Source organism: Euphorbia lathyris, chromosome 6 (assembly GCF_963576675.1).
Source record: "Euphorbia lathyris chromosome 6, ddEupLath1.1, whole genome shotgun sequence".
NCBI lineage: Eukaryota > Viridiplantae > Streptophyta > Magnoliopsida > Malpighiales > Euphorbiaceae > Euphorbia > Euphorbia lathyris.
The window spans coordinates 69082705-69101257 of NC_088915.1; the positions used below are offsets into that span (position 1 = coordinate 69082705).

The window sequence follows — 18553 nt, forward strand, 5'->3', positions numbered from 1 at the left end:
TATGTGAAACTTAGGGTAAATCACACCCATGGTTCCTGAATTTTTCACTTACTTTCATTATGGTCCATGAACTTCAAAACCGAACATTAAAAGGAATCATTATGTTAGTAAAGTGTAAAATTCAGTTTTTTTTGAAGTTCAAGAATCATAATGAAAAGTAAGTGCAAAGTTCAATATGTAATTTAACTGTGAAAATTCAATATGGCATGAATTTTAAGGAATTGAGTTTTTCTGTACCACTTACAAGTTAGAACCCTTGTATACAATATGGTACATCTTTGAAGTCAAAATGCATAATTGCTAGCTCATTTGCTCTTCTATAAGGTTTTGCTTGGAAACTAAAGTTGTAATTTTAATTTTTGTTGCTTGTAATTATACATAAGAATTTATTAAATTTATTTTGATAGAATTGTAAATTCAAAGATAAAAAGGGAAAAAATGAATAATAGTATTTCTTTTTTATTTGGTTTGTGGATTTTATGAAGGGAAAATTATAAAATTGGGTCAAATGGAAGATTCATTTACATATTTAACTCATTTACTCAACCTACTGCATACTGTTTGTGTGAGTTTTCCAAAATACCTTTAACCTTTCATTTTTCCCTTTCCCTTTTCTCTTCCTACGCGAACGGCTTCTCTTCCCGAGATGATTCAGAGACCTTTGATCTTCCTCTCTTCCTTTATATTTCGCGAAATCTGCACCATTTCTCTTTATCACCATATCCTTCTCTTCTTCCTCTCTTCATCTCTTGATTCTTCATCTTCCTATTGCTAGAAAATGAAGCCATGGTTCTTCATCTTCCTGTTTCTGCTCGTCTCTTGGTTTCTTTCTTCTTGTGCGGATCGAAGAAATCGTTATTCTATGTTATTTTCAGCGTTTTCTCCAGTTTATCGTATGGTTATTGACGATTTTAATGGTGAAAGACGGAAAAAATGTAAGTATCTACTGTTTTCTCTTCGTTTTTCTAGAAAATCACTTCGTGTAATCTGGTTTCGCGAAGGTCTGCAAGGAGAAAGAGCTTGAAATGTGACGATTTGACTTCGCGAAAACGGATTACGCGAAGTCTGTGAAGAGAAAAATTCATGATTTTTCCCTTCGTCGCAAAGTGAAATCGTCACATTTCTCCTCGCATACTTCATGAAATCCTCTTTTTGCGAAGTAAAATCATCATCTTCCTTGCACATTTCTATTCGCATACTTCGCGAAATCCTCTTTCGCGGAGCCAAATCGTTCTTTTTTCTGCCTAACACGATTAGATTTTTTTTAAGGTGGTTAAATACATAACATCCCTTTCAGGAAGACGGTGTACTGAGATGCAAAGGATATGACTTTCCTTCTGATACAAGGAGAAATTCTCATCAAGATTGGTCACATCGACTTTGAAGTGATTTGTTAGGAGTTTATTGTGGCGATCTTGTTGTAGAGAAGTTGAAGTGGAACCTGTGAAACATCCATCCCAAAAGGTTTGGACTTCTATTTCTAATCCCAAAAGGTCTGGACCAATACAGGAAGAAATTTCCATCAAGATTAGTCACATTGACATTAAATTGATTGGTTATGAGTTTATTGTGACAATCTTGTTGTAAATTTTGATAATGTTATAATTTTAATGTTGTTATTGTGGCAATCTTGTTGTAAATTTTGATAATGTTATGATTTTAATGTTAGAATTCCTTGTTGTTTGTTGTTGTGCCTTTTTTGTTGTATACCACTTCACAAATTTTGTTTAAAACACGTGTTTTATCTTCGCAGACTTCGCATATTGCGAAATCTGCGAATTAAAACGGAAGGAAGACAGACGGGATGTAAAATTACAAACATATTAAGGGTATTTTGGGAAAGTCATACAAATATAGTTTAGATATGTAGTAGGTTGAGTAAATGGGTCTTCCATTTGACCCAATTTTGTAATTTTCCATTTTATTAATCAATTTGAATTCCATTAGGTATCCTCTTATACACCTTCTCGTGAGTTGAATCAAATTCTCTTATAGACTTGTTTTTCAAAGAAAATTGGCACGCTCAATGGGAACCGCATCACATTGCCACTAAAGAAGAATGATAAGAACAAAGATCATGTAGCCAGTGGTTTTAAGGAGGAAGAAACGTTGCGACAGGAAAGGTTCCGCATCTGGTGGAACAAATTGAATGGATTGAGAAATTTAGCCTCAGATGACAATCATGAATCTATAAAGATCCAAAATTCACCATTCTTAGATAAACGCTCCAATTCCATTTAAAGGAAGCTTTGAGGAGTGACATCGACCAGAAGATTGGTTCTCTTCAAGAAAATGTAGAAAAGATCCTCGAGAAGTTGTTAGAGCCAAGAGTGTTCGAAAGTGGTTCTTCTACTGTAGGAGGAAGTGAAGGTTCAACCTGGTAAAAAATGCATGTCAAGGCTCTTCAGAGTCTAACGAGAGTGTGGTAATATGACGTTGAGAAGTATTAGATTCCACCTTTGAGAGAATAGGTCATTTCGCAAAAAGTCGTTAGTTCAATAATTCGAGAAAAATCACCTATATCTCTTCAATATTTTGTAAACACTATTCCTACCTCCCACATAATTTTAGATTCTGAGGAGGTACGATATCACCATATTACTAGGGAAATGGGGCGTAACTATAGAGGAAATGGGAGGAACGTTGGATCCCACCATATGTTGTATGCTCACCAACAAACTGGCAACCTTCAACGGATGTTTCAATTTAGTTTCACAATTTAAGAATACTATAATTCTTTAGCTCGTCACGTTTTTACAAAAAGAGCCAAATAATGATAATAATAATAATAATAATTATTTATGTAGATGAATTTTAGAAACATAAATTAAGGTTTAATACATGAGGTTTTTGAAATTTGCCTAAAAAAATGGATAGGTCTACTAAACTTATAGAGTTTTTGATAGCCTATTGAACTTACTTAGGTGGTATTTACCACCTAATTTTCTTTAAAGTGACTTTATTATTCCTCTAAATTTTATTAGAATGATTTATATTGATCTTTCAAGCCTCCTTAATGTGATATATTTAAAAAGTTTATCATGAACATATTCATATATCATGAATGAAATATCATTGAAATTAAGCAGTGTCATGTAAATATTTTGTGGAAGAAAAAATAAATTAAATTGTTTTTGTCTTTCTTTTGCTTATTCAAAATGTAGCAAAATAAAAAATAAAAGATCAAATTTAATTTTAACGTTTTAAGAGAAGTGCAGATTGAGCCTTAACGTATGAAATGATGTAAATTTAACTGTAATATTTCCAAGCAAAATCAATTTTAATCACATGTTATCAAAAATTAGAAAAAAAAACATCGTTTGATTCAGACTTTGTAAATCAATGTTTGATAATAAAACTACAAAAAAATTTGTTAAAATCCTAACCTAAATACATATAAGTTTATTGCAATTTTTTTTTTTGCAAACGGTCTAAAATATTTACTGTGTTATTATTATAGTAGTAAAAAACCAACAAAAAAAAAAAATGTATGAAACTGCTTCAATTCATCGACAAACTTGTTTGAAGTCATAGTTAAATAACAGCCAAACCAATCTATTCAAATTTTCAATAGTGCATAGCTAAAATTGATCTTACTTTGAAACATTAGAGTTAAATTTAAACAATTTCATACGTTATAAATAAATCTTCAATGCGCTTGAAATGTTAGAGTTAAATTTGACACTTATCCATTAATATAAAACCCCGTTATATTGATAAGTTCCTTAAGGGAGGAGAGGGGAGGGGAGGTTATTCAGTGAACCTCCAGATCCCGCTAATTTGGTGGGACTAAAATTGGGGTTATTTCAAGGTTTTCTAACCGTCATTTAACCCTTACCTCCATTTAAACTTCTTCCCAAACAAGGTTAGAAAAATAACCTCCCTTTAATTAACTTTCTCTAACCCTAAAATAAGCAGAATCCTAAGTAAATAATATCTAATTGATAAAACAAAATATAAATTTAAAATTTTGAAAATTTTGCAGCATTCAGCAAATGGTTATTAAAGTTTTATGGAAAAAGGCATTATGAAAGTTTTTTTAGTGCATTAAGTTCTTGATCTTTTATTTAGATATATTAAGTTTTTGGTTTTTTTATTTTCTGTCACATTGAATCCCTGGTGACCATAAAAGCTAGTTTTGATATATAAAACTCGATTAACAAGAATGTTATTTATTTCATATGCGTTAGAAATTTTTATTTTTAACAGTTCAAAACAGTTTTTAATGTGTAATGTGGTTATAGGAAAACTGAAAAAAACTTTATTTCGAGCTGTAAAAAATATAATCTTAAACACATATGAAGTTAATAACACATTTTTAACTGTAGTAGATATTCACAACTAACTAATTTGATAAGAAAGTTTTTAATGTGACAAAATAAAAGATTAGTGTCTTAATGTATACAAAATAAAAGATCAGGGTCTCAATATACTTTTTACCAAGACAGTTCAAAACAGTTTTTAATGTGTAATGTGGTTATAGGAAAACTGAAAAAAAAAACCTTATTTCGAGCTGTAAAAAAATATAATCTTAAACACATGAAATTAATAACATATTTTTGATAGTATTAGATATTCACAACTAACTAATTTGATAAGAAAGTTTTTAATGTGACAAAATAAAAAATTAGTGGCTTAATGTATAAAAAATAAAAGATTAGGGTCTCAAAATACTTTTTACCAAGCTTTATTTTAAAGAGAGATGCAAAATTTAAAAGAAAAAACAAAAATGCAGGCTGTGGGGTTCGAACCCACGCGCACTTATGTGCAGAAGATCTTAAGTCTTCCCCCTTAACCTCTCGGGCAAACCTGCGACTTGTGCACTATTTGGAAAAACATATATAATATAGTGTATGATATATTACCTGGTTAGTTTTTTTTTTTTTTTTTTGAAATATTCTATTTTAATACTTGTTTTGTCACATATACACATAAAAGATGTTATAATCAGAATCTGAAATATAAAGTATAATAAATTCCTTCTACATTATATCAAATTTTTTGGGTCAATTGCAACTATGGCTGTCCAAGTACCACAAACTCATCCAATTTTCCAAAAAACTTCATTTTTAATATTAAACATCCAATTAGTTGATTTTTAATTTTCCAATTAGTTGATTTTTCATGTAGTCATTTTAATTGAATTCTAATAATAACAAGTATCAAAATTGACATGTGGGTGACATTTATTAATTTTTTTAAATGACATTTTACCAAACCAAACACTGTTAAACCGACTTGATGCGGGGTGAAAAGGGAACGGGAATGGGTTGGATTTGATGAAATGTAATATTTAAATTTTTTAATTCATATGGAAAATTTGTCTAACGTGTCGTTCACATGTTTATTCCGATAATTACTATTGTCGGTACCTGGTCAAAATGGTTGTAGAAGAAATCAAATGTAATGTTGGATGAATTTGATAATAAAAGATGAAGTTTTGTATCATTAACATTTTATTTCTTATACTTAAAGGACCCTGGATGAAATAAACCTAAATTTCTTAGGTTGCAAAAACCTTTTTTTCCATTATGAATGTCAAAGTTTTGATATTTAGTCTCTAATTTTTAATTTGGTAAATTTAGTCCCTATAACTTGATTGTTGCTAAATTTCAATCCATTGTTAATGGCACTATCAAGCATGTATCACAATTAACACATCGTTGTGATTGACACGTCTAACATGTCATATAATTTATGTTAGACGCACAATGCATCTTTAGGGCTGTAAATGGGGCGGGTCGGAGCGGGGATTGCATTAACCATCCTCGACTACTAGTCTAGTGGGGGTTCCCCGTCCCCGCCCCGAATAACATATGGGGAAAATTTTGACTACCATCCCCTCTCCGTGAGAAATCCTCATCCCTGCGGGAATCCCCGTCCCCGTTTAACTTTTTAATTTCTTTACTTTTTTTAAGGTTTCCAAGGTTTTCATCATCTAAGATTTTCATCCTCGCGGGAAATCTCTATCCCCGGTGCATGCATTACTTATTAGCTTTCAAAATTTTTTATTTTATAATTTTTACTATTAATTGCATAGGTACCGTTTTAATTTTAAACTAATCTAAGAGCTCTTACTTAATCCATCTTAATTTATTTTTAGAATATATTCCGTTTTAAAGCAACCAGGTTACAACTCAATCTTTTTAGTTTATTTTTTTAGTTTATCTAAATCACATATATATTTTTTTAGTGTATTTTGTTGATATTCGGGTGTTTAATCGGGGATCCCCGTTAGGGACATTCGGGGACGGGGATGGAACACTTGTAACCATACCCGTCCCGTCCCCGACTATCGGGAACAAAATAAAAATCATCTCCGCCCTATGGGGATCACAAACAGGGATTTTCCGCTCTCAACGGGTCGGGTCTCCAATGGGGATGGAGAATCCCCAACTAATTGACAGCCCTATGCATCTTGTATCGTACCCACTGTGTTACTAACCCATCTAACATTTCATGTATGGAACGATGTTAACGCCAATAAGGGATTAAATTTCAATAATAATTTAAATAGAATGAGCTAAGCGTTATGAAATAAAATTGAGAGGGTAAATATCAAAATTTTAAGAAATGTAAGAGCAAGAAATACGATTATATCCTAAAAATCTGAAAGCTTAAAATATAATTTTTCAATAAAAGGAGAAAAGAGAGAAAAGAAAGAATATGGATAATTAGGTAGAAGAGCAGTAATGAGAGAACAAGTGTTTATATTTAATGCATTGAGTGGGGGATGTTGCCAAGTCCACTTCAACCTGCACTCACACTGCATATTAATGAATGCTTGTCCGTAATAGCCTTTTTACAATTTCATTCTTATTTTGACATGTTGACGGTTCCAGATATCCGTAAAAAAAAATTACCCTTAAATCCAGATTGGTTCAATTCTATAAAATCCACCTATATTTTGAGCGGATTTGAAATTTATAAAAATAATATGGATCGGTTTAGATCAGTCTGCTTATTAATATTAATTAATAAATTTATATATTGATAAGAAATATAGAACAGACTCAATCCAATTAAACCCTCCTTTTAGACTCAAAGCCCACTAAGAAGCTGCTCCCGTCTATAAAAGCTCTCAAGCCATTAATAAGATGTCTGATTACTTTCTCTCTTGCTTAATACACTATTTCTTTATCTTTTTCGGAACTAACTTAGGCGTCGGAGTATTCCGAGAGACCGCTCTCCGCACAGAGAAGCCACCCAATCTCGAAGGTCAATCGATGTCCCACATCTACATTATATATTAATATTTACTTTTAAGTACAAATTTTATTTTTTTATTAGTAAAAATTATACATATATATTTAGATGTGTTTATACAAGCTGGGTTTGAGATTTCATTTTAAAACCCGAGCCCAGCCCGACCCGAACCCGCCTAAATTAACAACAGATTATATTGGGCCTGGACTGAGCATTTTTAGATAAAGGCCTATTGCATCCGGTCCGAGCCCTGTCCAACCCGACCCATAAACAGATCTATTCTTATCTCATCTGATGTAGTTCCTTGCTCAGACTTTTTGTCACTCATTTTGAATCAAATCATTACCAGCCTAGATACAAATGTAACATTCTTTGGTTTACCTTGCGACCTAAATCTAACACTTTAGGCCTCATAACTTTAAATTGTATTTTCATATAGTAAAAATTCACTTTACTGATAAATATCAATCCCTCTCTCTTCATTTCCGATATGAAATTCAATTCATTTTTGCCCCCATCGTCATTCTTTAAGTCTTCTCCTTACCCAGACTTTTTTCCCAGAGTCACCAAATCCGAACCAGGTCACCCGATCTCTCATTTTTTAGTAAAAAGCATTATTAGGCCTCCGATTTTTCATTTTTTAATTCATTAAACCCCTAATCATTTATTTTTGATCTTATTAAACCTTTGATGACCAAAAAATAATAATTTTAAACACGAAAGACTTCTCCATCCCCTTCTCCGTTGATATTAAAAAAAAACAAAAATCCCATTCCCACCTAGTGAGGAACTTTTTCAGTCGTAACGAATCCCACGTCCATGCCCCGTTGACAACCCTGAGCAATGCCTATCATTCATTAACAATAATCAAATGCAGTGAGATGTGTGAAAGTCAAGTAGAAATAAGTCCAGCTTATATAGAAGCTGACGTGTCTTTTAGGTTTTGAGAGTAAGGTGTTAAGTGAGCCTTGTAAACTAGTATAAATAGGTACTTTTTAGTTCTTTTTCTGATCAAGTTGTAACACAACATTTCAATCCAAATTACTTTCTTCTCTGGTTTATATGGTATCAGAGATATGGTGAGAAAACAGAAAGGGAAGGAAGTTCACAGAGATGAATTATTCTCGGATGAAGAAGAAAGATACATGACGAATCCGTTTGCGTCTCTAGAAGAAGGTGAAGGATCGAGAGGATCTCGTACATCTGGATTTGATAATCCAGGTCTTATACTATTCTCCAATCATCTCACCGGAAACAATTACCTATCCTGGCGAAATTCTATGATTCGTGTTCTAACAGTCAAGGAGAAACTTCATTTCATTCTCGGATCTGAAGAAATTCCCGCAGAAGGAACGGGTGAATACCGGCGATGGAGGAAAAATGATTGTTTAGTTGTTTCGTGGATTCTCAACACGATTTCGAAGGAAGTAGCTGAAGGATTCGAATACATCTCAACCGCGCGGGAGTTATGGACAGAACTGGAGCATCGCTTCGGAGATAACAACGGACCTCTGTTATACAAAATCAAACGCGATTTGAGCTTATGCACTCAAGGTAATTCCACTTTGATGCAATATTTTAACAAACTCAAACGTTATTGGGATGAATTACTACAATTGAGGCCTCTACCAAATTGTAAGTGCGAAATCGCACGAAATTGTGCTTGCAACGCTTTTAGGCGTATTACAGAGAATGATGAGGAAGACAAACTTATTCAATTTCTTATGGGACTCAATTCACATTACGATCACGTGAAAAATCAGATCCTCATATTAGATCCCTTGCCTGATGTTAACAAAGGATATTCTATGGTGCTGCTCATTGAGAAGCAAACAGAGATTTCTATGGAACAATCGATTGAGATTGCTAGTTATTCTCAGGTCTCCAAGGGAGATTCAAGTTACAAAGGCAAAAAGAAAGATCAGAGTGACAAATTTTGTGATCATTTCAAGTCACCAGAACATCTTAAATCTGGTTGTTTCAAATTGATTGGCTATCCGGAGTGGTGGAAGGGTAAAGTTCCAGGGTCTGGTGCTAATAATAGTGGTAAGCAACCTTCAACTTCAGCCATATCTTCTCACTCTGCTAATTTGTCTGTGAAGAATGATTCTGGACAGGTTCGACATATCGAAGAAGCTTCTGGCTATGAGGGTGAAGATATGGCTCACATGATTAAGGAGGTTTATATGATGATGAAACAAAAGAAGTCAGATATGTCTGAATCACCACTTCAACATCGCGATTTCACTGCTTTCGCTGGTTTTACAGGTCAGTTTGATTGTTATATTCCTGAGAATGTGTGCTGGATTGTAGATAGCGGTGCTACATCGCATATGTGTTCACAGAAAAATTGGTTTACTAGATGTAAATCAATATTTAGGAAACAAACAATTGTGATGCCTGATGGTTTTACACAAATTGTGAGTCATATAGGGACAGTGAAGCTATCAAGTAGCTTGTTTTTGTTGAACGTTCTCTATGTGCCAAACTTCCAATTTAATCTCTTATCCGTTGGTCAGCTGATGGAGCAATCTAGTATTGAAGTGGTTTTCTGTGCTACACATTGTTGTTTACAGGACTTGAAGACACATGAGATAGTTGTTGTTGCTTGGAAGACAAATGGTTTATATTTGTTAGATAAAGCTTCTTTTTCTTTGGATGCAATAGCTAAAATAAAGCAGTATAAGGCTGTAGAGAATTTTGCTTGTTCAGTTTCAGAATCTATAGACCCTTGGCATAAGAGGTTAGGACATGCCTCATTATATGCCTTAAGTCATATATCTGTTATAGATGTTAAACAATATCCTTCTTGTTGTGAAGTTTGCCAATATTCTAAACAACACAGATTAGTGTTTCATAGAAGTGCTATTTCTTCAACTGCTCGTTTTAATCTACTTCATATGGATGTTTGGGGACCGTATTCAGTGTCTTCTCTTACTGGTGGTAGATTTTTTCTTACGATTGTGGATGATTTTACACGTGTTACTTAGATAATCCTGCTGAAATATAAATCACAAGTTTGCGAAGCTATCACTGTTTTTCTTGCTATGGTTACTAGGCAGTATGATGCAGTTATTCAGATTGTTCGAACTGATAATGGAGGCGAGTTTTTGAATCGCCAATGTTTTCAATTGTTTCAAAAACACGGCATAGTGCATCAACGCACTTGTGTTCACACCCCTCAACAAAATGGAGTGGTGGAGCGGAAACATCGTCATCTGCTAGAAGTTGCAAGGGCTTCCATTTTTCAGGCATCTTTACCCACTCAGTTTTGGGGGGAAGCGGTTTTACATGCTGCCTCAGTTATTAATGTTTTACCTAGTAAACTTTTGGGTTGGAAGTCACCATTTGAGAAATTTCATGGTAAACTTCCTGATTATGCTAGAATGTACACTTTTGGGTGTCAATGTTTTTATAAGGTGTTACCAGTTGGGAAGAAGTTTGATAGCAGGGCTTGCAAAGGCATTTATTTGGGCAATCCTATAGGGCAGAAAGGCTTTAAGGTCTATGATATCTCTAGTCACAAAGTTATAGTGTCTCGGGAGGTAGTTTTCCAAGAGAATGTATTTCCTTATCGGTCACTCACTTCTACGGTCACATTCACGGATCAAGAGCAGTTGCGTTCTTCAGATATACAGAGTGCAAGTGAAGTTGAGTTTGCAAATATACAAGAAGACGCTAATGCACAAGAAGACACTAATACACAAGAAGACATTAATGCACCATTTGTATCTTCAAACAAATCCGATGCAGTTCCCACTTCAACAAGGGCAGTTGAAGATCAACCTCCTTTCCGCAGGTCTGCTCGGGTTGCTAAATCACCCATATGGATGCAAGATTTTGTCCTGAATTCACAAGCAATACAACCAATAATGGTTTTACCATCTGTTAAAAGTTTCAGTGCTGAGCATTCAGCCTTTTTGACAAAACTTTTGCAGGTTTCAGAACCTAAAAATTATGAGGAAGTGAGCATAAGGCCGGAGTGGGTTAAAGCTATGCAGGCAGAGTTAGATGCTTTGGAAGCAAATAATACCTGGGAAATTGTACCCCTTCCTAAACACAAAAAGTCCCTTGTATCTCTTTGGGTTTTCAAAATTAAATATAAGCCTACAGGTGAGGTCGAGAGGTATAAAGCTAGGCTTATAGCCAAAGGTTACAATCAAACATATGGGGTGGATTTTCATGAAACCTTTAGTCCTGTAGCAAAAGCAGTTACTGTTCGAATGTTTCTAGCAATTGGTGCGTCTTTAGGTTGGTTTATACATCAAATTGATGTAAATAACGCCTATTTACATGGGGTACTTGATGAAGATGTCTACCTGGTACCTCCACAAGGCTATGACAGGGCAGGACCAGGGCAAGTATGCAAGCTTGTGAAGTCCTTATACGGATTGAAACAAGCTGGCCGTCAATGGAATATTGAATTATCCAGCAAACTTCTCAATTTTGGGTTTGTCAGATCAAAGAATGACTATTGTCTTTGGGTGAAGAAAACAGAGGAAGCTTTCTTAGTCTTATTGATTTATGTGGACGATATCTTAATTGCAGGGGCAAACGACAAGCATATAGAGGAAGTTAAACATTACTTAAACTCCTTGTTTATAATCAAGGATTTAGGAAGTGTCAAATACTTCCTTGGAGTTGAAGTAGCAAGATCAGATAATGGTATTTTGTTGTCCCAGACTAAATACATTACAGACATTCTATCTGATGCTGGCCTTGAACATGCTAAAATAGCTACTAGCCCATTTGTTTCTGGTATTGATTTGACAATCGGTGGAGAAGTCATTCCAAATCCAGGTGTTTATAGAAGGATGGTAGGGCGGTTGTTATATCTCGGTTTTACCAGACCAGATATCACTTATGCGACACAACAACTTAGTCAGTATATGCAAGCTCCGTGTGTTCATCATTTGGATGCTGCTAAACATGTATTATGCTATTTGAAAGGAACAATTTCCTATGGTTTGTTCTATCCTGCAGCAAATGATTTGAAGTTAAAGGGGTATTGCGATTCTGATTGGGGTGGCTGTCTTACAACAAGAAGATCTTTGACTGGATTTTGTATTTTCCTAGGCTCATCTTTGATCTCATGGAAAAGTAAGAAGCAAGGAACATGTAGTAAGTCTTCTGCCGAAGCAGAGTACAGAAGTATGGCTGCAACATGTTGTGAATTAAAATGGATTACATATTTGTTGAAGGATTTTGGTTTGGGGTTGAGTTTGCCAATTCAATTAAATTGTGATAGTCAAGCAGCTATAGCAGTGGCAAAGAATCCAGTTTTTCACGAGAAAATGAAGCATGTCGAGATTGATTGTCATATTGTGAGGGATTTGGTTGAAGAAGGGTTCATAACAACTCCATATGTTCAGTCATCAAAGCAGCTCGCAGATGTTTTTACTAAGAATTTAAGTGTTGTACAGATGAAGTTGGAACTATGGAGGCAAACTCTAGAATCTAGAGGCTTTAAGTTGAGTCGAAGTAAGACAGAATATTTGGAGTGTAAGTTTAGCGGCCGTAGGAGTAGGGAGGCAGGGACAATCACCCTAGATGGGAAAGTTGTTCAGGCCTCGGATTGCTTCCGGTATTTAGGATCTATTATCCAAACGGATGGAGAAGTAGATGGAGATGTTGCTCATAGGATTAAAGCTGGTTGGTCGAAGTGGAAGAGTGCTACGGGTTTCCTTTGTGATCCCGACATGCCTAATAGATTGAAGGGAAAATTCTACCGGACGGCAATTAGACCAGCATTGTTATATGGTACGGAGTGTTGGGCAGTGAAACACTGCCACATCCATAAGATGTCGGTGGCGGAGATGCGTATGTTGAGATGGATGTGTGGTCACACGAGAAAGGACCGGGTGCGTAATGAAATAATTAGGACAAAAGTAGGGGTCACATCTATTGAGAATAAAATGAGAGAAAACCGACTAAGGTGGTTTGGCCATGTGAGACGTAGAGCGCTTGATGCGCCGGTTAGGAGAACCGAAGAGTGGCAAAGGGATGTAGTGGTGAGGGGTAGGGGAAGACCTAAGCAAACTTGGAGGAGGGTGATCGAGAGTGATATGAGTTTATTGGGAATTGAGGAAAATATGGTAGTGGATAGGACGGAGTGGAGGGAGCGAATCTGTGTCGCTGACACGACTTGATTTTCACGGTTTTATATGATGGTTCATGTTAACCGACCCCGAATCATTTCGGGACTAAGGCTTTGTTGTTGTTGTTGTACAGATGGTACCTTCTCTAGTGGAAATGGGGTTTGTAAATTCTGTACCTATTTCAACTTGAGGGAGGGCTGTGAAAGTCAAGTAGAAATAAGTCCAGCTTATATAGAAGCTGACGTGTCTTTTAGGTTTTGAGAGTAAGGTGTTAAGTGAGCCTTGTAAACTAGTATAAATAGGTACTTTTTAGTTCTTTTTCTAATCAAGTTGTAACACAACATTTCAATCCAAATTACTTTCTTCTCTGGTTTATAAGATGTGATTTCTAACAAGTAAAATGCAAGACAACTCAAGGAAAAATGGAATTAAACAATCAATGTGCAAGTCCTGCACTTGTTATTTAGCTGAAAGTTTAACTTTGGGAATCAGCTTCACGCTGTAACCTAATATTACATCTATACTCTAAAAATGGATGGCAAGAGTTCTCCAATTTCTTGATCAGAAATCAACTTCCTGCTGTAATCCGTGTTGTAGTTTCTGGTCCATGTTGTAATCTGCAAAATCAGCTTCTTTCTCGATGCATTGTACTGCATAAGTTTCAGTATCGATAAACATGATCCCCGTACATGTGAGCTGTCATATTTAATTATTGAACCATTGCTTCTCCTCTCTTGTTGAAATTGAAGACTGATATGCCACCATTATTCACGTCAATTGCCCGGAATCTGAAAACACAGAAGCAGTTTTAGGCTTGAATGTTCACAAAATGCAGCAAGGGAAAGTGTCATTCTCTAATGTGAACTATCTATCACATTGACTACAAATGATTAATCAACCACTGCAGAAAATGATCCTAGAAATCTCACTATAGTAACATGAATTAAACCATTATCAGGTTCTAGGTGTAACGGTAAAATGCCGAAGTAAAAGAACTGCCGAAACTATTTTGAAACACTTCTCCAAGACTCGGAATTGGGATAAATCACACAGTCACATATGTTTAGGCAATGTTCAATAAGATTACAAAAGTTCATTTTGTTTCAATAAATAACAACACATCTTTGATATTATACCAATAAAGTATTGAACATTTTCTGGGTACACTTTCACCATAATTGATGGCGTGGATGCTTACTCAAGTCATCCATTCCACGTGGACCCTCTATCTAGGGATGTAAACGGGGCGGGGCAGGGAATGCATTTCCCATCCCCGTCCCCACAAGCTAAATACGGGGATCCCCATTTGCAGATGTTCCAAAAACGTTATCCACATTCTCCATGGGGAATCACTGTTTACATTAAAAAAATTAGTAAACACAAAAACGTTTAAGAAACAATGACTAATAATATCAAGTATTAACAATCATTCTCAAAAATTTCAAATCACAAAAAACTAAAAATTGAAAACAATCAATCACCTAATTCAAATGTACTCAAATCATCCAAAAAAAATCAATTATCACAGAGAATAATCGGAGATCTTCATCGGGTATTAACGGGGCAGGGCAGGGATACCTTTCCCCATCCCCGTCATGGGAGACAAAATTATCTCCATCCCCATCCCATGGGGATCCTTATCGGGGATTCCCCGTCCCCGTCGGGGCGGGTCACCGATAGGGTCGGGGAACCCGCCCCATTTGCATCCCTACCTCTATCTAACCCTAAAAGCTAAGTTGGACTATTAAAATTACATATTCTGTTAGACAAAGAAAGAAAGAGGATGAAGCAAATTGCATGCCACTTGGTTTTAAGTGAAATTACATGGTGTTTATGTGAAATGAATGACTTGAGTAAGCTTCCACATGAGAACTTCCGGTGAGAGTATGCTCCAGGAAATGGCAAATGTGACTTCATCGATACAATATTAAAGATCTGTTATTTTATTGAGACAAAATGAACTTTTATGACCTTGTCACAACATTGCCCAAGTATATGTAACCATCTGTGATTTACTCCATGGAGATCAGTTGTATGTACGATGGGATTATTTCATACCTCTCTGGGCCTAGCCCCAAAGCTGTGCAGATTAGTGCCCTCAAGATTGACTTATGAGTAATAACCAAGAAATTTTCTCCCTGATGCACAAGAAATATTCTAATATCACTTGAATCATCATTTGAACTAAGAAAAACAGTGATAACTGTTAAGTATTTGATGGAAAAGTGAAAGAACTAACAGGCGAAAACAAGATTTCCCTCCAAGCTTCTCTTGCTGTTCCCCATAGTTCTCGCACGGGATAAACACCATTCACATGAAAATTAGCAGGATCTTCTCTCCATGCCAAGTACTCCTTTGGATACCTTTCTCTAGCATCCACTGCCTCCAAATACTGAACACGAATTAGTCTTTTGTGCAAATTGTCTGAAGAATAAAACTTAAGAATGTTTCTAAGCTCAAATTACTGACTAATTTCAAGCTGGCTAGCAACTTCTCAATTAAAATTAAGATTTTTTTATTAATTTTTGGCTTATGAACAAGTCTTCATCCTTTTAAACTTAAACATGACTCTGATGGATGTGTGAACATGCATAAAAAAGAGCATTTACAATACGAGTACGGGTTTTGAAATTTGAAGCAACGGAGCAAATAATGATAAAGGGGACAGACCATTTCTCATGCCTTCAAGGAAAAACAAATGGGCCTCCTTCAGTGAATCAAGATAAACCAGTGGCTCTTCCCTCTCTTTCCATATGACTTCAGCTGTGGACTACATGAATACCCATGGTTGTAATTTGATTAGAAAAGTTAAAAATAATAATTAAAAGGCAAAACGCATGATTAAGAACTTTACGGTTTTAAGGATTAAGCCCTGAGCAGTTAGGGAGGAGTTTAATGTGTGAAAATTAAATATGAGTAGCTTAATCCACAAAACTGTTAAAGTTCAAGGGCTTAATCTAGAAAACAAATGATCAAGTGTTTACTCCTTAGAAGCATGAAAGTTTCAGGGGCTTAATAATGCGTTTTGTTTAATTAAAAAAGACGGCTAACTTATTCATTCTGGAAATCAACCTTGGCACGAGATATTGGACTTGAAAAGCACTTATCAAAGTGTATAGTTTCCAAGGCTTTCCTACACCTCTCTGCTTGCATAACACCAGCTTCAGTTAAAACAGATAAGTTTGATCTTCCCTGATATTGCACATGGCAATCCAATAAGCCACTGAAATATCAATGGAATTGTTGAATAAGATTGTCTACGAAAAACACGCAAACCTGAACTCTACCCTCTGAATTCCAAGAGCTAAGCCCATGCCTAACAATTGTAACCTTCTTTGATGATGTCAACGACTTCTGGGTAAGAGATGTTGTTGCACTTTCAAAACCAAGTGCACCACCAGTGATGGAAGCAGAAGCATAATTTTCAAGAGTCTCTGTCATTAATCCAAAAACCAACATCAATTTCAAGTCAGAACAACCATATCTCCTAAAATGTCACAAAACTGTTTCAGACTAACTCAGGGTTGGGGCTGAGAAGAAGAGTATAATTAAATAGCATTCTCTAGATACACACAGAAGTTAACATTAGATACTGCGAAGATGTGATTCAATTGTATCCAGAAAAAAATTTGAAAATGTATAAACCCTTTGTCAAACATTTTCAATAAACAAACACCATATTAAACAAGGATACTTCTTGTCCAACTGATCAGCACATATAAAATGGCCTAAGAAAATGCTCATGCAGTGGCAAGTAAGAGATTTGCATTACCATTTTCGTCCTTGGTCAATTCGTGTCACCGTCTACAGGAGAGAAGTCTTTATTATCAACAAGAGAACTTATAAAACCTCGTAAACACCATGAATTTTTTTAGAAATTCTATGTCCAAGCGTTTACCAACTCTGTACATTAGAATCCAACTAAGAATAAATCTCCTTGTCTGTCAAAGTGGCTAGCTCGCCAGACTTGGTGGGCGTGCTAGCCCCTTATCGCCTCTGCCAAGTCAGCACTTTTGAAAATATTCGGCATGCTGGTTCGGCAAACCCAACACCTTGGGCAGCTCGAAATGTAAATGCACGCCATGATATGACTTCCGAACTATGTTGCACAAGAACACAGAAATGAATACAGGAGCGGACACCAGATACGTTATTTCTAAAACATAACCTTCATAAACTTGCCTTCAAACAAAAAGACGCAGACACGAAACACAAAAACGCTGCTAAAGAGAAGTCTCCATGCAACATAGCTTCCTAATGACCCAAAACTTGTCACAAAGCTTCCTAACATCAATTTAAGCTCCATGAATATAAAATTAACCTCAACAAATGGCCTTTTGGAATCCCCGGACCACCAAATTCTTATTTGTGATAAGTTGCCTAATATCCTGTAATAATTTTCTTCCCATTGTGCTGTAATACTTAATGAAAAAGACTATTCAATCTCTCCTGGAAATAATACCAAACGGGTTCTTCCTATTAATTCTAGAAAAAAAAATGAAAATTAAGGTTCTTAAAGCAATTTAATTATAACAAACATTTCGAATTCCATTCAAACTGGACATGCACTTTCGTTCAACTCAAAAAGGAAACTTAATTCATGTAATGAAGAAAGAAAAATTAATAAAAAAAAATACCAGTTGCTAATGACACATCTGGAGAGTTTGAGCACCGAATTCCAGGTCTAGCAGAGTGATAAGAAGGCCTTCTTGAATTAGATATGGAATTAAAGCCCGCGAGTGGAACTATGAAGATGAGAGCACCACAAACCATTCTGCGAGAGAGATTGAAGCTTAAAGCGTGTGTATCTATGGTAACTGCTTCTTTCTAGTTTCGTCTGGCTTTATTTTCCATTTGTCTGTCCAAGCGAGAATCGCAACTAGTGATCAGATGGAAAATGCTTGATGTATTGTCGGTGGGGATGATACGATCTATGAAATTTGTGGGAGATTAATTGGTTTGTATTGCCATTCTTGTCCGTACATTCATTTTCTTCCGGGACATTCCAACCATAGATGGCAGATTCATTCGTGGGCTTCCCCTTTTTTGAGGCGTGTTTGGACGAATTAAACCTTTGTTTGGGAGTATGGAGGTTAATGGAGGTGAGAGTTAAAGGAGGTAATGAAAAGAGAAGGAAAGTGATGGAATGGAAAGTTAAAAATTAATTTTGTTTGGGAGTTGATAGGATGTAAATGAGGTTAAATGTTTAACCTCGTTTGGGAGTTTAAATATGGAAGGGAAGTAAGGTT

At 35.6% G+C, this 18553-nt stretch overlaps 1 protein-coding gene and 1 non-coding gene across 6 annotated transcripts; both read right to left on the reverse strand.

Moving 5' to 3' along the window:
* Nucleotides 1-4730: 4730 nt before the first annotated feature.
* Nucleotides 4731-4813, reverse strand: TRNAL-UAA (transfer RNA leucine (anticodon UAA)). The gene has a single exon. It is a non-coding gene; the product is annotated as a tRNA-Leu (tRNA).
* An 8919-nt stretch (nucleotides 4814-13732) lies between these two features.
* LOC136234102 (probable 2-carboxy-D-arabinitol-1-phosphatase) lies at nucleotides 13733-18359 on the reverse strand. 5 transcript variants are annotated; one of them, XR_010691045.1, is made up of 8 exons: nucleotides 17942-18359; nucleotides 16581-16738; nucleotides 16377-16496; nucleotides 15975-16074; nucleotides 15544-15683; nucleotides 15363-15442; nucleotides 15129-15239; nucleotides 13733-14092 (listed from the first exon to the last, which is right to left on the reverse strand). XR_010691045.1 is itself a non-coding variant. In XM_066023868.1 (7 exons), exons 1-7 carry the CDS (start codon nucleotides 18075-18077, stop codon nucleotides 14014-14016), a joined length of 753 nt encoding a protein of 250 aa, XP_065879940.1. In that variant the 5' UTR covers nucleotides 18078-18359; the 3' UTR covers nucleotides 13733-14013. The 5 variants fall into 5 exon arrangements, 2 of the variants coding, with proteins under 2 accessions (XP_065879940.1, XP_065879939.1); XR_010691046.1 differs by lacking the exon at nucleotides 15129-15239 and having other exon boundaries at nucleotides 15363-15461; XM_066023868.1 differs by lacking the exon at nucleotides 15129-15239 and having other exon boundaries at nucleotides 16377-16447; nucleotides 16592-16738.
* Between the last annotated feature and the right edge of the window lie 194 nt (nucleotides 18360-18553).

Coding starts and splice junctions, on each gene's coding strand:
- LOC136234102 (XM_066023867.1), bottom strand. CDS start 18,077: ATGGTTTGTGGTGCTCTCATCTTCATAGTTCCACTCGCGGGCTTTAAT. Junction 16,739..17,941: donor AGATGTGTCATTAGCAACTG/GTATTTTTTTTT, acceptor GATTAATGACAG/AGACTCTTGAAAATTATGCT. Junction 15,684..15,974: donor CCTTGAAGGCATGAGAAATG/GTCTGTCCCCTT, acceptor ATTTGGAGGCAG/TGGATGCTAGAGAAAGGTAT.